Source organism: Tubulanus polymorphus, chromosome 1 (genome assembly GCF_964204645.1).
Source record: "Tubulanus polymorphus chromosome 1, tnTubPoly1.2, whole genome shotgun sequence".
Classification (NCBI taxonomy): domain Eukaryota; kingdom Metazoa; phylum Nemertea; class Palaeonemertea; order Tubulaniformes; family Tubulanidae; genus Tubulanus; species Tubulanus polymorphus.
The window spans coordinates 19,220,939-19,248,430 of NC_134025.1; the positions used below are offsets into that span (position 1 = coordinate 19,220,939).

Sequence of the window (27,492 nt, forward strand, 5' to 3'; positions counted from 1 at the left end):
ATTACTATTTAGATTACAACACCCATTTAAATATGAATTTATTTAAATTCAATTAGTTTGTTAATCTAGTTGAATTCTAGTTATTGGTAGTTGTAACAAAAATCAAATAGATTTAACAATATTTTAACTAGCTTGTTAATCTAGTTTAATTCTAGTTACATTCTAGTTGAATTCTAGTTGTTAGTAGTTGAAACAAAAATCAACTAGATTTAACTAGAATGTAACTAGAAATAAACTAGATTAACTAGCTTGTTAATCTAGTTGAATTCTAGTTACATTCTAGTTGAATTCTAGTTGCAACATCACAACTAATTTTTTTGTTATATAAATGGTAGGTGAAAAGAAAATAAAATCTAAAAATGGTGATGTTCCAATTGAAAAAACTTTAGATGATTTAGGAATAACAGAAACAAAATTAACTCCAGATGATGGTGCTTTAAATAATGTTACAACAAATAATAATTATGAATATTATCTTTATTGCAAACATCAATTAGAAATATTAATAGCATCTGGAAAATGTAAAAAATTTGTCGATAAAAATTTAACTTATAATGAATTAGATACAATGAAATCAGATGAAATTATTAGATTATTTAAGATTTATGAAGCCGCGAGAACAGCTAAAATTAATGACGCGATATCAGAAAATGTAGTAAAAGGTTATAGTAAATTATGTAATTATATACTACCAATTGAAGATGAAAATAGATTATATTCCGATTTAAAAAATGATTATTTAGTTATGACTGAATTAAATAAATGGATTGGATATTTATCGTTTCAATTAGGTGGATTTATGACATTATTATCAACTGGGGTTATAACATTTTCAAATATTGAAAGTAAAAATATTTCTATAATAAATGAGCGAGGTGAAAGAAGTGAAGGAATTAACTGTGAAGAAAAAACCGAGAACTCAGAAACAAATTGAATGGTCTCGACAATTAGGAATTAAATCACAAGAATATAAAAAAGCTGTAAAAGAAAAAATAAGTAATAAAAATGGTGAAAATATTGTTATTTCTACTCCTTCTAATAATAGAATATTTGATAAATGTCTATATTTTACAGTTGGATTTGTAATTGTATTCATTTTGATTGGGTGTAATTGGTATAAGAAATCAAATAAAATTCATGATATTAATAATTCTGAAACAACTGCTATCAAAAATGAAAATACTTCTGAAATTCCAAAATTGATAATAAAAAAAATGGATTAAAATTTTAGAAAAAAAGCATAAAAAATGATTTTTTTTAATTAATTGAATATTAATTGAATATCTCACTACTTTTGTCTATCTATGCGGAGCAATTAAATTGTCCAGATAAGTCATTTCGGATTCTAGATATTCATTATTTTTATTAATTTATTTTGTTTTTACTTGAATATTGTATTACAGTCGTTTCTTATTATTAGTTTTTTCTTAAATTGAAAGATGGCAGCACTGGGTGTAATGCTAAAATGAATATTTGAATTTGAATTTGAATTTGTTAATCAATTAACATAGTAATTGATTACTAATTTGATTAAAAATTATATCATAATTAAGTTAAAAATCCATAATTCATTTATCAGTTTTCATTCTTATATTCTTTTCATTCGGAATAATTTATAATTTCAATTTTTTTTAGCACCATCAACATTTACTTAGGTGTTTTAGCTAAGTATATAAGACAATTCATTCAACCACTGGAGTAGCTCTGGCCAGCAGAGGCATTTTGAAAATGCACCTTCGTCCACTCTCCGGGTTTCTCCTTCGGTTTCGAATTTCGAGATTGGTAGAAATTACATTAGGCGCCTTTAATATAATGTGATTTCTACCAACCATTGAAGGAGATCCCGGTTGACGTGGGTCGCCGGGGGTGTAAGTAGAAATGACGGGGGATAAGCGTCCCGTGGCGTCTTTCAATAATGGGATGCTTATCCCCTGAAAACTCTGTAGGTCGAGGATAGGGCAATTTTGCTAAAACTTACCGTAAAAACATTGAAATATTCCTTTTAATCACGAGAGAATGATGACTATCCTCCTGTCGTCACGGCCGAGCTAATTTAAATAAACCTCGCTTTCAGCAACCAATGAAAACGTGGTAGTTCAATGCCGGCTAACTGGTTTGTGTGTGTTGTATGTACTACGTGCTTATTATAAAACTGCTAGCTATCCAATATAACAACAACGTTGTGCAACACCTGTTTGATTGATCAATATTCAAATGAAGCACTCTCTTATAATAACATGTAACAGATGTTTGACTGTATGATTGTAGTTGTTTATAAAACGACTTAGGTCATTTTGGATTCTAGATATTCATTATTTTTATTTCTTATTTAATCAACAATTTCTAAATCATGATGACCGTCTTCATTTTTCCCATGATATATTATTTTAAATCCTACTAAATCTTTCAATTCCTCTGTACTCAATGAAACCCATTTATCGGGTAAAAACACTTTAAATTCTCGTGATGTACTAACATTACAGTAGCTTAAATTAGCTGATACTTTCTCTCCATATTTAGTTTTTATCTTTTCTAATTTCAATATCTTATGTTCAATTTCTTTTGTAACATCAACTAACTTTTTTATTTCAAATTGTTTTTTTGTTGGTTTAATTCTGTTATTTATTGTTGCTAAGAATGCTTTTCTATCTCCCATTTATTAGGAAAAAAAATTACTTGTGGTGATGAGTGGTGTCTCGTCCTCTCGTCCTCTGGTATGAAACCCCATATTTACAAATACTTATACAAGATTAAAGATTTACAAGACGTAACAATAGATGGCGTATTTTACGGATACGAGTTGATAAAATTCAATAAAAAGGATGAAACGTATAAGATCGAGTCGATAATTAAAACTCGGGGTAAAGGCGTTCGAAAACAAAACTTGGTAAAGTGGTATAACTATCCCGATAAATTCAATTCTTGGGTGAACGCTCGAGATATCAAGAAGTTAACATGAGTCAGGATTTTTACGTATATCTCAAAAGCGATGCTAGCGTAGACATTTATCCCGATAATACGCAACATAGTTTTAAAGTTCGATTACGAACACCGATTTCACTTCAAGGCAAATGGGTTTGCGCTTTACATCAAATAAACTTTATGGCAGATTTCAATAATGTGAACAATGGTAGATTTCAATGTACGTCGTCTGAGCAAGGAACTCATTATCTCAATATACCCGAAGGTCGTTATTTGACAATTACCCAATTAATTGTGGCTATACAAACAGAGTTAAACAAATGGTATGATAATAAGATAGTTCTTGCATTCAATGAACTAAGTCATAAAGTTTGTATCCGATTTTATGACAACTGCACAATAACTTTTACGAGTGATATTGCGTGGATTTTGGGTTTTAAAGAAAATATACCGATTAACGAAGATATAACAGATCATCGTCAAGGCTCTAAAATACATGGTCCTATACTGTCAGATTCATCCGATAGTAAAACAGTTTACAAATACATCGAGGTTACTGCAGCCCGCAGTTCGGATATAAACGTCGATTATCATAATTTAATGATATATACAGATGTTATCGAACCTCAGCTGGTCGGACATCAAAGCGCAAATCTCTTGCGCATGATTGATTTGAATCCGAGAAATTTTGGTAAAATTGTTGGTCGAGAATTTACCAAGTTACAATACTTTCCACTACAGAGACGGAATTTCCAAACTATAGAAGTCTTTATAAGAACTGAATCCGGGAGAATACCCGTGCTCAGAAAAGGAAAAGTTAACTTAGCTTTACATTTTAAAAAGAAGAATTTATTGCTATGAGGGCTCTCTGCGAAATCGATCGGGATGCTTGTTGTAAATATTACATGAACCAATGCGGTTCGGGTATTGACGTATACACGGCCTCTCCGTACAAGGCGGTGCTGGATTTGCATCAGTCTTGGGCGGGTTGACTCGACCAGCTATTCCACTACTAAAAAATATGGCCTAGCAAGCGGTTCCTCATTTACTGAGAACTGGTTTACACGTAGCCAGCGATGTGGTAGGCGGTAAGAATATCGCGACAGCCATCAAAGATCGTGGCATCGAAACAATGGGTCGCATTATCAGACGAAGCTTAAAAAGACCATCTACCTCAACCCCAAAATCAATAAAAGGTCGTAAACGAAGTAGACGTATAACAACCGGAAAACGTGTACGAAAAACCAAAGCAACCGCTGAAGCGTACTTATGTCGTTATTAGTACATAAGGATTCGCCATTGTGCGTCAAGTCTGAACTCGATCTGTTTACAGTTCCCGGAACACAGATAAATTTCAAAGAATGCCGATACGTTAGTTATGAGCCTACTACATCGATTAACGATATGGGACCGATTGTATTCAGAGTACCAAAAACTGAACTGAACTGGCGCCTATAGTCTATTTAGCGATGTACAAATTACGCTTAACGACCGAGTGGTTACCCACGACGGTGGCTTATACCCGTTCAAGTGTGAGCTGGAAAATATGGTTAATTACAACTCGGAAACTAAAAACAACAGCTGGCTACAATGTGATCTTTACGCCGAAGACGAAGCCGGGAAGAAAGCAAACATCGATCCTACTTTACCGGACGCAAATTCCGGTTTGGTCAGAAGAAATAACTACACTAAAGGCAGTAAACTGGTTTGCGCTTATTCGCGTTTGTATAGCGATGTAATGAAAATGAATAAGATTTTCATCAACAATACAGATTAATAAATAAAACTAACTCGATCAAAGGAAAGTTTTGCTCTAGTTTCCCCCGCCGAAAACCCAGATTTTCGTATAAAGATTGAAAGCGCTCAACTATACATTCGTAAACTAGAATTGGATAGTTCTGTTTTAATAGCGCATGCTAAAGCAATGGAAAAGAATACAGCAAAATATTATTTTTCGAGAACTGAATTATTATCGTTAAATATTCCAAGAGGTCATAGAACAATTATCAAGGACTCCGTTTTCGTCGGTGAGATACCAAAGGCTATTGTTTTAGCTTTAGTGGACGACGACGCGTTGAGCGGTAATTACAAAAAGAATCCGTTCGATTTCAAGGATTATTCATTGAATTATATAGGGGTGACCATTGATAATGTCCATGCACAAAACTCGCCGTTACTTATAGACTCTCGTGGCGACGGTTGCGAAGTGTATCACGGTTTATATTTAGCCCGGGGCTTATTGTATAAAAACGAAGGAATTGGGATAAAACGCGAGGATTTCAAAAATGGTAATTTTATTTGTGGATTCAATATATCGCCAGAGTATGGGGATCAAACGCATCTGTCACTAATTAAAAAGGGGTCATTAAAAATCGAAATGCGATTTGATGAAGCTTTACCGCATAACGTGAATTTGATTGTTTACGCCGTTTTCGACGAATTACTACAAGTAACTAAAGAACGTCATATAGAGATCGATTATTAGCGACCATGTTGTACACAAACCAAATTTTAGAATTTATGAAAAAAGACGAATGTCTAAATACGTCTTTCTTTGGTGTTTTTCCATGCGATCGACTACCGAATATAACGAGCTATCCCGCTGGTTATATAGTAAACACTGATAATCACGACGAGCCGGGTGAACACTGGCTAACTATATATATAAACGAATACGGCATCGGTTATTTTTTTTATTCCTTCGGGCAACAACCCGGAACTTATGATAAAATGTTAGAAAAATACTTGGATGAAAATTGTATAGAATGGAAATATAATAATAAGATGTATCAAAATGTATTATCCGATGTATGCGGTTATTACGCTATATTTGTACTATTACACCTATGTCACGGTAACGATGTACGCGATATTACGAAACTATTGTCAAACAAAACTACTGATAATGATTATTTTGTAAAAAAATTTATCGTGAAATATTTTAAGCTTCTATAATAAACTATTATATATATGAATTTAGTCGTTTTTTAAAATTCTACAAACTCACCAGAAGAGTTTTGTTTAAAACTTGGAGAAAAAACTGAAGCAAAAAGCGAGGCGAGGCGTTTAAACACTGGCTCTTTCTTGGAAATTGAAGTGGTCCTGAAAAGGACCTTTTGAGGAATGGGGTCAGTGTCCGAGTTCGTCGTCGTCGTCATCGTCATCATCGACATCATCGACGTTGCTGCTGCTGTTGTTGCCGTCTCTGGTGACGGCGGCGTCGGTTTCGTCGCATTCTTTGTTCTTCTTTGCGTATATGTTCTGCAAACATACGTGCCCAGCGCACAACATTTCTACAGAACGGGCATGAAAAAACATCATTAGCGTCTTCACGCCCCAGTTGAAGGTTTCTGCGTATTATTGCGGAGACGCAGCTTCCACACGTCAGGTTTCGATATTGGCATTGGCTACATAGCCAACACCGCTGCCCCGTCTCGAAGCATATGCCGCACTCGAGCAATGCCTCCGCGTCGTCGGGAATTTCAAACCAACGTCCTCCGATAGCAGACATCTTGGAAATGATTTGTCCTAAAACTACCCCCTTATTTATGGGTCTAAGTCAGACGACTAATTAGTTGATTAATTCTTATAGTCTAACAGTTTACTCAAAGTATTTGAGGATTCTATCACATATAATTAACGATGTTTTTGATACTCTGGTCTAATATCACCCAGCATATAGGACCATCTGTTCTGTTTTATCTAAACAGCTTAATTACCTCAGCGCTATGAGCACTAAGAATGTTCGAATTATTGCTAGTGTAATTGGTTTGAAACCTCACACCTATTTTCCCATTGCGGTCGTGTCTCCGATCTAAATCACTTAATTGCCTTCGTCTTCCGCATATAATTAACGGTGTTTGGATACTATCGACCCATCTGCTACTGGTAATTGGTTTTGCTCACACCTATTTTCCCCAATCGTGGTCGTGTATTGATCTAAATCAATTAATTGCCTTCTTTGTCGGTATACCGTATCATGGGTCTGGATAGCAACGAAATGCTAGATTAACGTATTGTTGAATCAGAATGAGTCAAAAATGAAATCTTTTATTCAATAAATGTTTTATTTAGTCCTAAAAATCATAAATATTTTTATAAATATTGTAGATAAACATAGGTCATATACCTATACACGAAAAAACCATAAATTTCATAAAAGATAGAAACTCACTACTTTAGTTAATCCTCTTTGGTTAGAGCGGATCTTAATGAAGTCCTGGATTAGTCATTTCGGATACTTATTTCTATCTGAGAGTTTAACGCAAACTAACGTATATAAATTGATGTTTTTTACACATTTTGTTAATCGGTTATGATATAAATATTATTTAATCAATATCTGTGAAATTATACTTGGGTGATCATTACACCGTATTCAGGCGCTTTCCTAACACCGCTGGTGTCTTTAGCGCAATAGGCGCACCTATATTCTTGATTCGAGTGACTCGAGTCATACCAACACGGTTTCATATTGGTTAGTTCGGGTATATCTTCGTTAAAATTAATGTCTTTCAACTTTTTCCATAATTTCAATGTTAGTTTTACACCGCATCTAGTCGGAGTTACGTCGAAAAGCTCATCGTGTAGATCATATTTTCGGATATCTACGTAAATACGATGATCGTGACTAGATCTATAGATTTTGATAAAGTTCGAACGACCAACGGTCATCACGCCTACGTAATCGATATCTTCTTTAACGCGCGCAATTTCGTGTTCGATATCGGCTTTACAATAATCTATATGTACCCACTCTTGGAGATCTAGCGAAATACCGTTCTTTGTGGGATACAGTTGTTTTCTACGCTCGCAACACTCATAAGATCGTAAATCTATACGTTTTAACCCCTGCCACGTTTTCGCACTCGCGTACACAAGCGATCCTAGATAATGAGGCTCGGGGTCATTGTTCCAGGTATTCCGTTGAACTTTCGACGGAACAGCGTTGTCATTAACAGTTGAACCTATAAAACAATAAAAAATATTCTATATCAGTATACGTATGACTTAATATTTGACGGTTTCGAATACCGGAATAGTTATAAAAACTTACTAAAGTCGAGTTTGAGCGAGGGGTGTTTTCTTTTCCTAGATTGAAGAGAGGACTTTGCTCGAATCGGTGTGCTTGACATTTCTAAGGTAGTTTGTCCACTAGTCGAATCCATCTGGGCGATACAGGTCGATGTTGACGGTTCAAAGTTTCTGAGCAGAATGATTAGTTTATGGATTTCAATGACGTTTTTATTGTCAGAAAATGACTTGCCCGAACACGATTTACGGTTTCACTTGTTGTTGCGAAATATATTTCGCCCAAACTCGTTCATGATTTCACAATAGCCGTTAAAAGACGCCATCTTGGAAATATTCCCCCACTCCCCCTCCTCTCACGCACGCACACACACACACGCACACGCACACGCACACGCACACGCACACACACACACACGTTCGCGCTTACGCGCGCACGTGTATAGAAATACGTAATATTGAGTCCGATTTAACCGAATGCTTCCGTACGGATATTAATGTAACAGAGTGAAAAGACAAAAATATAGTTACCTATTTATTTATTCTATTTATTGCGTATTTATTGTTAATAAATGTTTTTTAATTGTTGACATTAATTTGTTTTACATTTGTTTTTTGAATTTTTGGTTTACTTCGTTTCACCCGTACTCGGGATTCCTTGGAAAAGCGCCATCTAGGATTTACTCCTCCCCCTCCTCACACACTCACACACGCTTAGAATCTCGTAATAGTGGCGCCATCTAGGATTTAATCATACCAATAAATAAAATTGGATTGAACGCCGCTAATAAATAAAATTGGATTTAACATCATCAATAAATTGATTTGGATTGGTTGTCAATAATTTGATTTGGATTTAACGGAAAAATTTTGAATTTTCCCGCCAAAAATTTGAAATTTGAATTTTAACCGCCACTTCCGGTCGCCATCTTGGATGACGTCACTTCCGGTCGCCATCTTGGATTACGTCACTTCCGGTCGCCATCTTGGATTACGTCACTTCCGGTCGCCATCTTGGATTACGTCACTTCCGGTATGACGTCATCCCCCCCTCCCCCTCCTCCCCTCACTCCACTGCGGTACCATAGTGACAACATGTAACTACTCATGTAGTACCGCATGCGCAATGTGCCGATTTCTCGACTTAAAACAATTCCAGCACTGACTAATTCGCATGCGTTAGGTAGAAACGGAGACTTGGGAAACTTCACGGTTTTTGCAGAATTACGTTCAACTACATTCAGAGAGAAAAGAAACAACAGAAAAATATCAGGTGATTATCGATATTATTTCCTGCTTTACAATATTGAAATAAGCCAATGTTCATTCAAATATCCAACATCGGTGAGAGTTTGAATACTGTATACATGTATATAGGTTTTCATGGTCTGAAGATAAATGGTCAAGGGCAGTCAGTCAACACCAACTCTCTTCGACCGATGTTGCATCATACCATATACGGTCTGAATCTTTCAACTCAAGCAAAGCGATTAACACGATCGACATAACACTGGAATAGTTTGCAGTGACTAACAGTTCATTAACTAGTGGAATCGGTTTGATATTTACTCACGTGTTGCTAGGTTTAAATTGTTTATCAGTATAGAATAAGTAATCCATAAAAGCCAAAATCAACATCGACCCAATACCCAGACCAAAGCAATTCATAATCAATCGGTTGAATCTACAATACAATATATGTATTTATTCAAATATTTCAATAAAAAGATTGATTCTATTCTTAATCCTAATACGTTACTATATCAGTAAATGTATTCAACACCTATTGACTCAGCCGATTCTTAAGATGAGTTTCTTAATAGAACAGATCCATTTTTAGCCCACTTGGGACTTTAGTCCCAGCGGGCTATTGCGTTCATTTTTCGTCCGTTCGTCCGTCCGTAGAGGTAATCCAGTTATTTTGGGAAGTTTTGAAGACGCTTCAATGTAATGTCCTGATATTTGGGTTACACATGTATCTACCCTAGACAAATCTTCAGCCCAAAAACGGGCCCTGTCAGAATCAAGATGGCTGACTGGCAGCCATTGTTGTTCGCCAAAATCAACACTTTTTACACATTTTTGAACTTTTTGAGGGAAATTTTGAAGATGCTTTGATCAATTACCTTAATCTTTCCGATGTATGTGAATCCCCCAGGGCCCATCAGCCTAAAAAAAATTGGGTCGATCGGACTCAAGATGACCGTCCTATGACCTTTTTTAGTGCCCAAAAATGTCAATTTAGGCCCAAATTCTGAGTCCTCTAGCTCCCTACTGGTTTGCCATTTCTCATTGCAATTTGTGATGGGTATTCTTTGAAAAGGGATGTTTTATACCTGAGCCAGGTATTTTTGATCAGCCAATTATGACGCAATTAGCGGCCATCTTGGTGTCATCAGTACTCGTTCGTAGGTGGGAAAAAGTTTTTCCACATTATATTAATACCTAAGCGTATTTTGTTACCACAATCAATTAGAAACTTGTAGCTCATAACGTGTGCTATAATTGTGGTCAGTTTCAAGGTTTCATTGGTTTTGTATATGGCCACCAGGGGGGCGTTGAATAATACAATATCTTAGTATTTCTATATTATATTTGTATTAATGCATATTTTGTAACCACAATCAATTGCAAAGTTGTAGCTCATTACATCATCTATGATTGTGGCAAGTTTTAAGGCCATTAGTTATTCTATATGGTCACTAGGGGGCGTTGAATAGTAGAATTACTTAGTATTTCCCTATTATATTGGTACCTAGGCATATTTTGTTAGCATGATCAATTACAAAGTTATAGTTCGTGACATGTTCTAAGATTGTGGTGAGTTTCAAGGTCATTTGGTATTGAATATGGTCACCAGGGGGCGTTGAATAGTAGAATAACTTAGAATTTCCATATTAAATTGGTAACGAGGCATATTTTGTTATTACAATCAATTACAAAATCGTAGCTGCTGACATGTTCTATGATTGTGGTGAGTTTCAAGGTCATTGGTTTTTGTATATGGTCACCCGGGGGCATTGAATATTGAAATTGTTAGATTGTTGAGCATTTGGAACCACTTTCGAAGTGGGCATGGTATCCTTGGGCCCCTAGTTTAAGCGTGGTGATACAAAATAAATGCTTGGTCTAATCAATTCATATTTATTGATTTTACGTCCATGTAAGTTCGGTTTCAAAGCTGAATCACATTGGACGTTTACACAGTGGTTGTATATTAGGTTCAAATCTGTCAATACATTATATTTCATGTATCGGCATTTAAATTTTCAATAATTCCTACCAACCTGAATGGCATTGTGCGGATTTGCAGAAAACCTGTTATCGCTGCTTTGCAGCTATATTTATTATTATTATGTATTGCGTGCCTCCGGAAGGCATTAGACCGAATCAATAGCGTCATGGCAATCATACACAAAGTTATACCAAGATAATCAATGAACTCACCTCTTTATTTACATAAAATCTTCGTTCAACTGGATTTTGGCCAATATGTCGCTTGTCACAGGTGAGAGTAGAGAATCACAATCAATACACTTTGTTTGGCATTTGAAAAATTTTTCACAAACCTTTGCTGAATAACTGATTACACAACACACAACGACCTTTCCTTTTTGATTGTTTAAGTAGTTCAACAGATTGATAAGAGTGACAATCAATTCCTTGGACTGATTTGATTGGATTTTTGGATTTATTTTTTGTTGGATTTCTATTCATATGGTTTCAAATAATGCGACCACTATAGTACACATGCCGATCAAAACCTATTTAGCCATTGTGTAACCGGCCCCATTGATGCATTAAAAACTTTCCTTTGTTAAATTATAGTTTATGTTGGTAAATAGTTTGTCCTTTTGTACACTATGATGAATTAAAAAATGAATCTGTTAAAGATGAAGTTTATAATAGAGCATTGAATATTTGGAATCATTTTGGAATGGAAAATCATGGAGGATTAGTAGATTTGTCACCCTGATATAATTTGCATATTTCATAATCATATAGATCTACAATGTCATATCGAACAGTTCATAACATTTCATAGCTCTACAACATATTAATAATAATAATAATAATAATAATAATAATAATAATAATAATAATAATAATAATAATAATAATAATAATAATAATATAATATCATATAACTTATGACTATAGTGTCAATATGTGCTTTAAGGTCGTAATCAACATGTGACATTACTCAATATGTTTTCACAATAATTAGCTATAGTCAGTGCTCATCGATGATTAATTAATGTCTCTCAAACATGTCACTAGGTGTTTATTTGTGAGTCCTGATGTCTACAACTTGTCTGACACCTAGTTCTCACATTATACTCATGACTCTGTATATAAAGACTATGTAAAGCTATGATAATCATTCTCATTCTGGGATGCAATAAAGATTGTACATATAAGGTTTAACTGCCTTGTTGTTCCTGATGGATGGAATCCTGTACCGCTGGTGTAAATGCTAGTTCCCCAGCCAGCCCGCCGATACAACAACAAGCCGGTTACAGATTTATATTTAAAGTCAGATGTATTATTATTAACTGATATATTCGAAAGTTTATATTATAATATTGATCCATGCCATTGTTATTTTAGTCCAGGTTTAACTTGGGATTGTGGAATAAAATTTACAGATATAAAAATGGATTTGTTAACAAATATAGATCAATTATTATTATTTGAAAATCTATAAGAGGAGGAGTTTCAGGTGTATAAGGCGATAGATATTTCAATATAAATGACCCTGGATATAAGTTACTGTATATAGAGTTTCAGGTGTATAAGGCGATAGATATTTCAATATAAATGACCCTGGATATAAGTTACTATATATATAGATGCAAATTATTTATATGGTTGGGCAATGATGGAACCTCAGCCTTATGGAGTATTTCAAATAACTGAAGTTTTACAACATGATAAATTTGATTGGTAGAAAAGAATTCTAGATATCGCAGATGATTTAGATACTGGTTACTTCTTCGTTGTAGATTTAGAATATCCTGAACATATTAAATTTAAATCTAGAAATCTAGCATACTGTCCAGAACATAAAACTGTAACACAACAATATTTAAGAAATTTATATTACAACCCTGAGAGTTCGGTTGCTTATTCTTCTACCAAAAATATGTGGCGTCAAGTAAAACAAGATAAATTAGATAAGATAATCCCACAAAATTTAGTTAAATATAAAGATATAAATGAATTTATGTTAGAACAACCAACATACACAACACATAAAAAAATTGTTAGAAAAGATAAAACTCGTAAAACTATGGTAAGTTATGTAGATCAACAGTGGCAAGGAGATTTAATTGATATGAAAAATGTCAAGAAAGATAATGATGATTATTGGTGGATATTGAATATAATTGATATTTTTAGTCGTTATGTATGGAGCTTCCCACTTTACAGAAAAGATGCTGCACAAACATCAAATGTTTTAAGAAAATTTCTTTCGGATGATAAAATAAAACCAGAAAAAATACAATTTGATGATGGAAAAGAATTTGATAATTCACTTGTTCATGAACTCTTAGATAATCATAAAATTAAATATTTTTCAACAAAATCGGATAAAAAAGCAGCAGTTAAACGATTTAATAGAACATTAAGAACAAGAATGTGGAAATATTTTACAGCAAATAATACTTTTAAATGGATTGATGTTTTACCAAAATTGATAGAAGGATATAATAATTCTTATCATTCTTCTATTGGAATGAAACCTATTGATGCTAGAAAACCTGAAAATGCTGAAATTGTTTGGAATAATTTATATGGAGCATTTCTTGTAGATGATTTTGGTGAACCTAAATTTAAAGTTGGTCAAAATGTTAGAATTTCTAAGTATAAAAAGATATTTGACAAAGGATACGATCGATATTTTACTAGGGAAATATATAAAATAAAAAAGGTAATAACAACAAAACCATATGTCTATAAATTAGAAGATTTAGATGGTGAAGAACTTGATGGCTTCTTTTACGAAGAAGAATTAAGTTTAACTACTGAAAATCTAGAACAAGAATATAAAATTGAAAAAGTATTAAAAACAAAAACTATTAAAAGAAAAAAATATTCTTTAGTAAAATGGGTTGGATGGCCAGATAAATTCAATGAATGTATATTATCAAGTAAAATTAAAAATATATAAATGAATAAGGAATTATTTATATTTGAGCCTCATAATATGTTAATTTCTGGCGTAACAAATTGTGGAAAAACTTATTTTATATTAAATTTATTAGAAACTGTTTATAAAAACTATTTTGATAATATAGTATTATTTTGTCCAACATATGAATTTAATCAAACTTATGATAGAAATATTACTAGAAATAATAAATTTATTATATTAGATCCTAAAACAGTAAAAGAAAATTTAGATAATTGTATTAAAATAGCAATAGATATTTATAAAGGATCAAATACATTATTCATTATAGATGATTGTGCAAATTTACATGATTCAAAAGTTAGAGAAAGTGAGTTATGTTATTTAGCTTTCTCTGGGAGACATTTTGGGATAACAACATGGGTTTTAAATCAAAAATATAATTCAATTGTTAAAGACTTTAGGGAGAATATAAGATTTCTAGTTTTATTTTATAACAAAGATAAAAAATCGACGAAAAATGCACTTGAGGAAAATGATATTATTCCACATGATTTACATAATGAATATATGGATAAGTTGAAAAATATTAAAAGTTCAAAATTACTATTTAGATTACAACACCCATTTAAATATGAATTTATTTAAATTCAACTAGCTTGTTAATCTATTACATATTTAGTTACATTCTAGTTGAATTCTAGTTATTGGTATTTGAAACAAAAATCAAATAAAATTCAACAATATTTTAACTAGCTTGTTAATCTAGTATATTTTTAGTTACATTCTAGTTGAATTCTAGTTATTGGTAGTTGAAACAAAAATCAAATAAAATTCAACAAGAAATAAATAAAAACAACAATATTTCAACTAGCTTGTTAATCTAGTTGAATTCTAGTTACATTCTAGTTGAATTCTAGTTGCAACAACACAACTAATTTTTTTGTTATATAAATGGGAGGTGAAAAGAAAATAAAATCTAAAAATGGTGATGTTCCAATTGAAAAACCTTTAGATGATTTAGGAATGACAGAAACAAAAATATAGCTGCAAAGCAGCGATAACGGGTTTTCTGCACAGTCTTAGAATCCTGTTCAACGGTGGATTTCAACAAAGCATTTGATAAGGTTCAACATCAGCCATTACTAAAGAGGCTATTAGGAAACAGTATCAATGATAGGTCGTTAAAATGGCTCAGCAGTTATCTCTGAACGGAAACTTGTAACCGAAATCAACGGAACGCCTCATCTTGGAATGAGATTGTCTAACTAGTGGAGTCAGGCAAGGTAGTATCCTAAGTCGTCTTCTGTTTAATGTCCTGACAAATGACATACACAGTAATCCAAAATATACCAGACCGAGTAAATTTCCAAAACGACCTTAACACACTGTTCGACCAAAAAACTTAATGTTCCGACAAAACCACGGGGACAAAACCAAAATTATGAATTGTCGCGGGTGACAAAACCAAAATATTGAATTGTCACGGGCGACAAAACAAAAATAATGAATTGTCGCGGGCGATAAAACCAAAATAATGAATTGTCGCGGGCGATAAAACCAAAATATTGAATTGTCATACTAAGCCATTCTACTATTCAACGCCCCCTGGTGACTATATGGAATGACTAATGTCCTTAAAAACTCACCACAATCATAGACGATGTCATGATCTACAACTTTGCAATGGATCATGGTAACAAAATATGCCTAGGTACCAATCTAATAAGGAAATACTAAGCCATTCTACTATTCAACGCCCCCTGGTGACTATATGGAATAACTAATGTCCTTAAAAACTCACCACAATCATAGACGTTGTCATGAACTGCAACTTTGCGATCGATCATGGAAACAAAATATGCCTTGGTACAAATATAATATAGCAATACTAAGTTTTTGTATTATTCAACGCCCCCTGATGGCCACATACTAAAACCAATGACCTTGAAACTCACCAAAATCATAGAAACACGTTATGGGCTACAACTTTCCAATTGAATATAGTAACACAATATGCTTAGGTATCAATTTAATGTGGAAAAACTTTTTCCCACCTACGAATGAGTACTGATGACACCAAGATGGCCGCCAATTGCGTCATAATTGGCTGATCAAAAATACCCGTCCCAGGTATAAAACATCCCTCTCTAAAGAATACCCATCAGCAATTGCAATGAGAAATGGCAAACCAGTAGGAAGCTACAGGACCTAGAATTCTGGCCAAAATTTACATTTTTGGGCACTAAAAAGGTCATAGGACGGCCATCTTGAGTCAGATCGACCCAATTTTCTTATGCTGATGGGCCTTTGGTAGATTCAAATATAAACGAAAGATCAAGGTAATTGATCAAAGCGTCTTCAAAATTTCCCATGAAAACTTCGAAAATGTTTAAAAAGTGCTGATTATGGCAAACAACAATGGCTGCCAGTCGACCATCTTGAATCTGACAGGGCCAGTTTTTGGGCTGACGATGTGTCTAGGGTAGATACATGTATAAACCAAATATCAAGACATTACCTTGAAGCGTCTTCAAAACTTCTCGAAATGGACGGACGGACGGACGAAAAGTGAACGCAATAGCCCGCTGGGACTAAAGTCCCAAGTGGACTGAAAAAGAATTGTCGCGGGCGACAAAACCAAACTAATGAATTGTCGCGGGTGATAAAACCAAAATATTGAATTGTCACAGACGACAAAACCAAACTAATGAATTGTCGAGGGCGATAAAACCAAACTATGAATTGTCGCGGGCGATAAAACCAAAATAATGAATTGTCTCGGGCGACAAAAACAAAATAATGAATTGTCGCCTAACATGGATAATTGATTACTAATTTGATTAAAAATTATATCATAATTAAGTTAAAAATCCATAATTCATTTATCAGTTTTCATTCCTATATTCTTTTCATTCGGAATAATTTATAATTTCAAATTTCATATATTTCTTTAGTAAACACCAACAACATTTACTTAGGTGTTTTAGCTAAGTATATAAGGCAATTCATTCCAACGCTGGAGTAGCTCTGGCCAGCAGAGGCATTTTGAAAATGCACCTTCGTCCACTCTCCGGGTTTTTCCTTCGGTTTCGAATTTCGAGATTGGTAGAAATTACATTAGGCGCCTTTAATATAATGTAATTTCTGCCAATCATTGAAGGAGATCCCGGTTGACGTGGGTCGCGGGGGTGTAAGTAGAAATGACTGGGGATAAACGTCCCGTGGTGCCTTTCAATGATGGGATGCTTATCCCCTGAAAACTCTGTAGGTCGAGGATAGGGCAATTTTGCTAAAACTTACCTTGAAAAATGAATTCCTTCTAATCACGAGAGCGAATGTATCCTGTGTGTGTTGTATGTACTGCGTGCTTATAATATAACTGCTAGCTACCCAATATAACAACAACGTTGAATTGCAACACCTGTTTGATCGATAAATATTCAAATGAAGCACTCTCTTATAATAACATGTAACAGATGTTTGGCTGGTATGATTGTAGTTGTTCGTAAAACGACTAAGGTCATTTTGGATTCTAGATATTCATTATTTTTATTTTTTATTTAATCAACAATTTCTAAATCATGATGACCGTCTTCTTTTTTTCCATGATAGATTATTTTAAATCCTTCTAAATCTTTTAATTCCTCTGTACTCAATGAAACCCATTTATCAGGTAAAAATACTTTAAATTCTCGCGATGTACTAACATTACAGTAGCTTAAATTCGCTGATACTTTCTCTCCATATTTAGTTTTTATCTTTTCTAATTTCAATATTTTATGTTCAATTTCTTTTGTAACATCAACTAACTTTTTTATTTCAAATTGTTTTTTGCTGGTTTTATTCTGTTATTTATTGTTGCTAAGAATGCTTTTCTATCTCCCATTTATAAGGAAAAAAATTACTTGTGGTGATGAGTGGTGTCTCGTACTCTCGTACTCTGATTTGAAAGCCCACTTTCCCTATTACTCGCACGGAATAGCATATGCTTGGCCATGAGACATAAGTACTATGCGCACAACATTTGACTTATAACAACAATTTATAGTTGACAGTAATCATTCTGAGAAGAATTCATCCAGCCCAGCGGCTTCTCGGTCGTACAATTTGAAGCGGGAGAGGTTTTGCTGAACATCAGTGTCAATGAAGTCTGTATACGGGTGGACAATCACATCAACGCCTTCGAGCTTTATCGAATCAGCATCTGAGAGGGCCTGAATATATAATAATTTTCATGAAATCAAGGGATAAGATCAGCTATAATGCTTGAATGTCAAATAAGATAGTAATTACCTTTGCCAGCTTCTGAATGGATCTGGTACGCTGATGTGCCATATTCACTGGATTAAGGTTGCTAGCATTACGCACCAAACTGAACAATTCCCAATTACTCCTAATCATATTCATATATATGAATAACATATAAATGAATTAACATTACATAAGAAATATTTAATTACAAATATTGAAACAATTACTAATAGATATGGTAATAAATTAGTTACTCATTTAGAATATGAAGGATTAAAAGGAAATAAATATAAATTCAGAACATATTTACCAGATAGATTTCATAGATTATCTAGTGAAGATTTAGAAGAATTATGTTCTGGTGATTTCTATTGTAAAGGTAAGAATGAAAAAGGGCACCATGATATAGATTTCGAATAATATAAAAATATGTAAAATAAATGGCAGAATTAAAAGAATATACAATATTTGTTGATTCAAGAAGACTTACAAATTATAAATCTCATAATTTACCAGTACAATTAGATGGAGAAAAAATTAAAATAAAGGTATATGATGAAAGTCAACATGCATTTATGGCAAAAAAACCATTAGCTAAATTGTTAGGAATTGCACCAGATACTGTTACAGGAAACGTAGACCGTAATTCAAATATAATACCTTTTACGCATTTTTATATTTATTACAATTTAATTGACCCAACAAAAACAGCAACTAAAGATACAATTTGTAATTCTAGTATAAAAATACCAAACGAAGAAGTAGAAAGGTCATACACTCAGATAGATAAAAACACGGATAAATGTGACGATGATTGTATGCAAAGGCAAGAGAGGTCGTCACCTGAGTGTATTCCAAAGTATCCTAGAGACAGTAGATGTCTAATTGAAGATTTGACTCCCTCTAATGAAAACATTGATCTAACCGAACTCATGAACAGATGTCCTGAGGTTGTTGACACACAGTTACCACTAAGACTGATACATCACTGCGATGTCGAAAATGTCTGTAGCTACCCACTGGAAGAGGTGATATTTCCTGAAGGAATGGCTAGTGATGAAAGTATCTCTGACCCCAATAAATGTGATAGCCCAAGAAATCTGGTATCCTCGGAAAGTAGACAGCATTTTTCAGGATTAGAGACCAAAAAACCACAAGTGAGGTTGAAGAAATCAAGCCCGCGAAAATGCGAATAACAACATTAAATATTGGCGGAATAAAAATTAACCTGGTATATCTGCTAGATCAACTAAAACAAACTGATGTCATGCTTTTCCAAGAACATTGGCTTCACCGCTACGAGGCAGGAAATTTGCCGCACTTACTCCCGGGATATGATGTACTGATAGATTTAACTACTAACAACTTTGAAACGAAATGTTAAACTCTAATAATAATATAACAGTCTCTTTCTGCGCGTAGTTTCTATGGATGTACTGTGCTTCGTATTTTAAACTTGAAGTTACTTAAAGATAACACCGGTGGAAATAGCAATCATCAATCATCAATCATGGCGCGCATACTGGTGCGAATCTGAAAGTTAGTGACGTCATTTCATAAATAGATAAATAAGGAAGGCTCCGAGAATATACAAACCACTGGTTACTGTGAATAACTGGGGTTCGACCATTCACAAGTTAAAGATGTTCTTCCTTGTTTGTGAAGTAAGTTTATTCATGCTGTTATTAAAAGCAGTTCCTTTTAAACATTCTATAATAGTATAGTTTTGTTCGTGGATATAATACTTTGAAAAATCAACAGCAGTTTATTTATTTACTGTACAGGTACTCGTTTTCTTAATTGAATTGAATTGGTCCGGTCCAAAAAGCGGGTCATACTAGTTAGCGTCAGAAAATGTCAGCGTCGGTGATACCTTGTTATCGTCGATATTAAACGGTCTAAAGTCAGTTTACACATCACATACATTACAAATTGGAGGGCCCTTGTACATGTACATCACATCGTGACGCAGCGGCGATGGTAATGTCATAGAAGAACAAAGTCAGTTGAAAATACCTACCCACTGCACCGATATTCAATTTCATATGCGATTTCATATGCGAATTGTAGTCCCCATCTGATCGCTTGACTTGTCACTCCTCTACTAATAGTAACACTATAAGGCCTTCCCTCCTGCATAGTTTACCCTATAGGCCAAATTTGTGCTTTGGGCCAAATTCGGTTTTCTTATCTAGTCAACTTATTTTCGGAACTAATTATAACCGAATATGCGCTTAAACTGTCACTAGGAAATGGTAGAAACACCGTAGCTTCGTTCTTCTCGATGTTATTTCCCCCAAAACCTGGCACATTAGTACTTTGCGCGTAGTAGCACATGCGCGTAGTAGCACATGTGGGTCAACATATCCATGTTGTGAGTTGACCCCTAGGTGGCACTCTTTCAAAAAAAAGGAATGTAACGAACTGATTCCGGGTGAAATCTTTGCTCGCATTCCTGAACGACATTTTATCCAGAAAGGCAGAAACCGTTGTCGCTGCTTGCAGCTATATTTTCTTATTATTCTATGAATTTGTAATAATTCTGTTCACCGATCTGTTTGACTTCTGAATTTGATTTATATATGTTTCATTCTGTACTGATGGGAGATTTATTAGGTCATAATAAATCGCTTGTCATATTCATATATCCAAAGCTTCTTGTTTGAATTGTATGGACATCGGACATGGAACAACGCCTTAATCATTGGTCCCTCGAACCGGATTGCTGTATCTAAGGATAGGTACAGTGGATCGTCACCGTGGATGTGTGATTTAGACTGCAGTTCGGAAGTGAACTATTTGGTAGCTGTGTGTGTTCGTTTATTCTGGTTTAAGTGAGCGCGCGTAAATCTTTCCAGAATGGAGCGTATGGCACTGAAGACACAGGCTCTTATGCATCAAGTTAGCAGTCTTTTGCAGATAGTGAAACCATTTTTTGAAGATTCGTCGAAAACGGTTTCAGCTAAATTAATGAAGTCGAAATTAGCCTCATTACGAGTCTATCAGGAAAAATATGAAGACGCTCATGAAATGTTGTTCACGGAGGCAGACGATACCGATACTAAAGCTTTGAACAAATCTTACGATGATTTTCAGTCTCTAGCTTTTCAAGTAGAGTCAATGATTGATGAAATTATCAACCGTTCACAGCCCGAGACAGCTGAATCAGTTTCACCTAGTCATCAGGAAATTTCACGTATCGTCGCGGAAATTGTTCGTGTTCAAACTACCACCACCGAGACATCAAGGCTCCCTAACTTGGATATTAAGTCGTTCAGTGGAGGTTACACCGAGTGGTTGGAGTTTTGCGATTCATTCCAATGTACCGTAGATTGTCGAAAAAATTTGGCTCCTGTAGAGAAGCTGAAATATCTGAAGTCTTGTATGAAAGATAAAGCGGCTAGTTTTATCAAGTCTATTGCTCTAAAAGACGAGAATTATTCGATAGCTTGGGATAAGTTGCGTGCGAGATATGACAATAAAAAGGCTATTCGTGACGCGCATTTCGATAAGATTTTCAGTACCCCAACAATTTCAGCGAGAACTACTTCAGGATTGCGAAAATTAGTTAGTGGAATATACGAAAATGTACAGTCGCTCGAAAACCTTGGTGAAAACGTTGACAGCTGGGACTCTATATTGATATATATTACGAAGCGTAAGCTAGATCACGATACTCGTTTAGAATGGGAGAGGTCAGTGAAACCAAACGACAATCCTACATTCTTGTCTATGGTTGAATATGTGAATAGCTTCGCTTGTGCTATAGAATCATCAGACAGTCGACCCACATGCACTGACCATTCGAGTGTCAAAGCTTTTCATACGTCAACCCAAAGTGAGGAATGCTATCTATGTAAAGGGAGGCACCATTTACCGCATTGTTCGGATTTTCTAAAGCTTACGTCTGAGTTGAGAAGACAGAAGGTTGCTGACCTAAAAATATGTTTTAACTGTTTGTCACCGAGACATTATGTTTCAAGGTGTTCAAAGTCGGTTAGCTGTAAAAATTGTAAAAAGAAGCATCATCCGTTAAAAGAAGCATTATCCGTTAAGAAGCATCATCAAGATGTTAATGTGTCAGCGGACAATGCTACTGTTACGAGCTCTGAAAATGTTTCTAGCCATTTTTCCGCATTGAAGAAATGTGAGGTTTTATTAGCTACCGTAGTTGCGAATGTCCGATCTACTGATGGAACTTTGATTCCGTGCCGGGTATTAATCGACCCAGGTTCACAGCGCAGTTTTATGAGATATTCGTTTGCGAAGCGTTTGAAGCTATCAACGAGGACTGTTGCCGATATATCCGTCAATGGCATTGGAGATAGCTCTCCTGGTCATGTATGCGACATAATAACTTGTCACTCGTCTCCAGTACTTTCGAATGACCATAGTGTCACCGTTGAAGCATTTTTGATGGAGCGTGTACCTTCAATGATCCCCAGTGAAAATGTGAACCTTGAACATTATTCGAAGTTAATGAATCTACCGCTTGCTGATATGTGTCTTCAAAGGCCGAGTGAGATCGATCTATTGCTTGATGCCGACGTTTATACTTATTTGTTACCTGAAGACACGGATGTCAAAAGATTCAGTGGATTATGTGCGCAGAAAACAATTTTCGGATATGTTCTAATCGGAGAGGTGTCTAACGTGGATTCTGAAGTTGCATCAGTGTGTTCTCATTACGCTAGTGAAGAAACAACGACGAGTACTGATTACCTATTGAAATGTTTTTGGGAGATCGAAAACATTCCTAGTACAGCTGCTTTATCACAAGAAGAAAAGATTTGTGAAAATCATTTTGAAGAAACGACTGTTCGAAATTCTGATGGCAGATATACCGTTTCTCTCCCGTTTCGCGATGGTACAACTCTTGGGGAAAGTAGAACTCAAGCTGTTAATCGCCAGAAGGCTCTTGAACGCAGGTTGGACTACAATCCGCAGTTAAAGCAGGAGTATTGTAAAACTGTTACAGAATATATTGAGTTGGGTCACGCGGAATTGGTAAATAACGTGTTGAAAGACTCATGCGATGTTTATTATTTACCTCATCATTGCGTTTTGAAGGAAAGTAGTACGACCACAAAGCTTCGTGTTGTATTCGATGCTTCGGCTAAACGGTATTCGAAAAACGCCTAATGAAAAACACCGAATCGGAAAACGCATAACGCCTGATTCAAGTAACATCCAAGAAATTGACCTAAATCCCTACGTGAATTATGTACGCAACGCTACATAGTTCACGTCGGAGTGCGTGGAGCGCCGCCTGTTCCATCTTCGTTTCTACTGTCTTTGGTTACACAGGCTTATCTGTGTTATTATTTCATATTAAGACAGAGTATTATGATAATAAAAGACATCATATTTTTTATATGGAACATATAGTTTATTATTTTTTGTTCAAGGAAGTTCAGGGGCTGGACATTATTTAGTCTCTCATTGGTTCGGTAGGTTCACATAAACGTGGTTGTGAACAGTTTTGGAGGATAATTTTGAGAAAGGCTATTTTATCAGTCTTTGTGTGCGTTGTACCTACGAGCGTAGGTTGTACCATATTTATGCATTCCAGTTTCAAAATTCAAGAAAGCCGGTTTATAACCGCGGCGTTTGTTTTCGCGTTATCATAGAAGTGTAAACTGTTTCAGTTTACACTTCTATGGCGTTATGTAATTAATTGCTTGCACTGCGGACATTCTATCATCATCCTATAATGAAGTTTATTAGAGTGGTAGTCTCGTTTCGTGAAGCGTAAAACACATGTATTTTCAAACTGTTCCGTTGATGAGTTGGATTGTGAGTCTCAGTAGATGGTGCAATTACGAAATTAGGTCATTTTCTAGGAATTAGGCGTTATGCGTTTTCCGATTCGGTGTATTTCATTAGGCGTTTTTCGAGTACCGTCGGCTAAAACATCGACTGGTATTTCACTTAACGACCGGTTGATGGTTGGACCTCGTGTGCAGCAGGATTTATTGAAAATTATTTTGCGTTTCCGGATACATCCGAGCATGGATAAAGTTGCGGCTAAATCAAAAGTGGCACCAGTTAAAAAAGTGTCAATACCCCGTCTCGAGTTATGTGCTGCTCATTTACTGTCAAAGTTATTGGAATACATTTTAGCTGCAATGCATCCAATTCGTAAACCAGACATCTATGCGTGGTCTTATTCTTCGGTTACTCTTGATTGGATTTGTGGAGATTCTCGGCGCTGGAAACCATTTGTTGCGAACCGTGTTAGTGCTATACAGGACGTAATTAGCCCATGTCAATGGTGATATTGTCCTTCTGATGTGAACCCATCTGATTGCGCCTCACGAAGTATCATGCCAGCTGATCTTCATTACCATGCGTTATGGTGGAACGGTCCTACCTGGTCACAATCTGGAGAATGGCCCGACCAGCGTCGTCCGTATAGTTAAAGAGATTCAGTGTGCGAAATGAAAAAGAATGTTGTTCATTGCACCGTAGCGACAGTTGATAGTGCGTTAAAGATGGAATTATTTCCGTACTCCAGTCTATCTAAGTTAATCAGGATTTCGGCGTGGTGTTTTCGGTGGATCTTTAAAAAAGGATCTAATGCGCATTTAACCGTCGATGAAATACGAAGCTCTCTTGCGTTTTGGATTAAATCCGTGCAAAAAGATCATTTCAACGCTGAAATAGGTCTCCAGCATGAAAAACCGATATGCAATCGCAGCAAAATCAAACAATTGAATCCGTATCTCGACACTCAAGGCATACTTCGTGTTGGCGGAAGATTGAGTGAAGCGCCAGACGCGGATCTAGGGAGGGGACCCGGGCCCCTCCCTCCTTTAAGTGAAGATCGTTTTTTTCGACCGACCTCCCGCCACTCGCTTAATATTAACGCCGCGCTGTGTAGTATTTGTCATGAATTTTTGCCTCAGAATGCAGGAAATGGCCCCAAAACAGAGTTAAATTTCAAAAATTTTACCAGACCCCACAGGGGCTTCGCGCCGCGCGTAGGAACGTCTCGCGCCTACGCCCTCGGTGTCAATACAGTATCATCATAGCTACATTTATTCGGTGCCTCCCCCCTCTAAATTGGGCTCTAGATCCGCCCCTGAGCGCGTTTGTTATACAGTATACCGAATCTCATCCCGCGATATTGCCTAAAAAATATTCCTTGGTGAACTTGATTCTTGATTCCGAGCATCGAATAAACTTACACGCTGGTCCTCAATTAATGTTAGCGTGTATTCGGCGTAAATATTGGATTCTTGGAGCTCGTGATGTTATACGAAATTGGGTGCATCAATGTGTTGTGTGTCGTCGTAACAAGGCAACCTTATAAGGTACTGCAGCTTATATAATACTGCAGCAATTAATGGGTGTTTTGCCTAAAGATCGTGTCGTTCCAGTTCCAGTGTTTTATAAGACTGGCGTTGATTATGCTGGCCCGGTGCTAGTAAAAAGCGGTCGTGGACGTGGGAAAAAATCTGAAAAAGCGTGGATAGCGATTTTCGTATGCTTTGCTACAAAGGCCGATCATATTGAGTTGGTCAGTTCGCTGTCTTCTGAGGCCTTTCTCGCTGCGTTAAAACGCTTTGTTGCCAGGCGCGGTAACCACATTCAATTTATAGCGACATAACAATGGAACCAACTTCATTGGAGCGGATCGAGAGATGAAAAGAGACTTTGTGAATTTTCTTCGTGAAGTTAACCCAATAATCATCAAGGATATGCAATCTGATGATATAATTTGGAATTTCAACCCTCCGTTAGCCAGCCACTTTGGTGGACTTTGGGAAGCAGGCGTAAAAAGCATCAAATATCATCTTTCGCGATCGGTTGGTGCTTCGCAGTTAACGTTTGAAGAACTTGCGACAGTTCTCACTCAAATTGAGGCATGTTTAAATTCTAGGCCATTAACTCCGATGTCAAGTGATCCGTCAGACCTCAGTGTTTTAACGCCTGGTCACTTTTTAGTAAACCGACCCGTGAACGCGATTCCAGAGCCGAACCTCTTGGAGGTCCCTATTAATCGGTTAAATCGATGACAACACTTGTAGTACTTAGGTCAACATTTCTGGAAACGTTGGGCCCAAGAATATCTGTCAATGTTACAGCAGATGCCGAAATGGCAGTCTGAACGTCGAGATCTTGAAATTGGCGATTTGGCACCATTGCACTTTCGTACCCCCCTCCCAAAAATGTTTATTTTAGCATATCATTTATCAGTGAGGTCAGTAAATCAGTAATTTTTAGCCAAAAAAACTTACTTTTTTGGGTCAAAATATTATTTTGGGCCTGAATTAGAGCCGTTTTTCGACCGAAAGAGACGCCATATTGGTTTCTCCGATTCGACAGTTGTGCTAACTACCGCCAAAAACCGTCCTATGGAGCATTCCCACGTATGGAGCGCTCCGACTACGGTCACAGAACGGACACGTGCGACGCGCGCCGATTGACACTGCAGCCCGCCCACGCATCGCTTGCTAATCGGGATCGGTTAAATTAGAGTTATATGATATTTTGTGGCTTGGAGGTGTACAGCACGACGATGCAAGCGAGGTTTTAGTATTCGACGCGGGAGTTTTTTCGAGAAGTCATATCTTCACTTGTGGCAGCTGCTGGGGCTCAACTACATCTGGAGCCGAAGTGCTGGTTCAAGCCATGGCATGGGTGTTGCCGACACCATGCGCGAGCTTGAAATACAGTCGGAGCACACCATCGTCGATTGGAATCAGTTCTGCCACGATGTCTGTGTATCCTACTTCGTTAATCATCCGACACAGTTTGGTGGACCAGGTAGACTGGTAGAAATAGACGAATCACTTTTTGCTCTGCGAAAATATAACCAGGGACGAATAGTGGCAGATAAGTGGATATTCGGTGGCTACGAGGCAGAGACGAAACAAGGTTTCCTTGTTCCGGTACCCAGGAGAGATGCTGCCACGCTGTTGCCAATCATACAACGATGGATTCGTCCCGGCTCCACCATATGGTCTGATATGTGGCAGGCATATAATCGGATTGGCCAGCTGGGGTACCAACACGGTACAGTCAACCATGCGGTCAGCTTCGTCGATCCAGCCACAGCCGTAACGACGAACCGTGTGGAGGCGATGTGGCAGCGAGCGAAGGCGAAATTTAAAGCGATGGCTGGCCCGTCAAATCGCGCGATG

General features: G+C 36.1%; 3 protein-coding genes and 1 long non-coding RNA gene across 4 annotated transcripts; 2 read left to right on the forward strand and 2 right to left on the reverse strand.

The window, feature by feature from the left end:
* The first annotated feature begins 4,468 nt into the window (after positions 1–4,468).
* Positions 4,469–5,407, forward strand: LOC141908881 (uncharacterized). Its single transcript, XM_074799186.1, has 2 exons — positions 4,469–4,627; positions 4,724–5,407. The coding sequence occupies exons 1-2, from the start codon at positions 4,469–4,471 to the stop codon at positions 5,405–5,407; spliced, it is 843 nt and encodes a 280-aa protein (XP_074655287.1).
* A 1,627-nt stretch (positions 5,408–7,034) lies between these two features.
* On the reverse strand, positions 7,035–8,271 carry LOC141915259 (uncharacterized). The gene is made up of 2 exons (XM_074806728.1): positions 7,979–8,271; positions 7,035–7,889 (listed from the first exon to the last, which is right to left on the reverse strand). Exons 1-2 carry the CDS (start codon positions 8,088–8,090, stop codon positions 7,273–7,275), a joined length of 729 nt encoding a protein of 242 aa, XP_074662829.1. The 5' UTR covers positions 8,091–8,271; the 3' UTR covers positions 7,035–7,272.
* Positions 8,272–9,017: 746 nt separating this feature from the next.
* On the reverse strand, positions 9,018–17,467 carry LOC141915248 (uncharacterized). The gene is made up of 3 exons (XR_012620927.1): positions 17,393–17,467; positions 9,527–9,637; positions 9,018–9,187 (listed from the first exon to the last, which is right to left on the reverse strand). It is a non-coding gene; the product is annotated as an uncharacterized LOC141915248 (long non-coding RNA).
* Positions 17,468–21,202: 3,735 nt separating this feature from the next.
* Positions 21,203–23,485, forward strand: LOC141908957 (uncharacterized). The gene has a single exon (XM_074799302.1). It carries the CDS (start codon positions 21,203–21,205, stop codon positions 23,483–23,485), a length of 2,283 nt encoding a protein of 760 aa, XP_074655403.1.
* Positions 23,486–27,492: the final 4,007 nt, after the last annotated feature.

What these genes read in the sequence shown, in the direction of transcription:
- LOC141908881 (XM_074799186.1), top strand. Translation starts at nt 4,469, where the DNA reads ATGGTTAATTACAACTCGGAAACTAAAAACAACAGCTGGCTACAATGT. An exon ending in ACACTAAAGGCAGTAAACTG is followed by an intron (nt 4,628 to 4,723) that starts GTTTGCGCTTAT and finishes ACTCGATCAAAG; the next exon opens with GAAAGTTTTGCTCTAGTTTC.
- LOC141915259 (XM_074806728.1), bottom strand. Translation starts at nt 8,090, where the DNA reads ATGGATTCGACTAGTGGACAAACTACCTTAGAAATGTCAAGCACACCG. An exon ending in CTCGCTCAAACTCGACTTTA is followed by an intron (nt 7,890 to 7,978) that starts GTAAGTTTTTAT and finishes ATTGTTTTATAG; the next exon opens with GTTCAACTGTTAATGACAAC.
- LOC141908957 (XM_074799302.1), top strand. Translation starts at nt 21,203, where the DNA reads ATGGAGCGTATGGCACTGAAGACACAGGCTCTTATGCATCAAGTTAGC.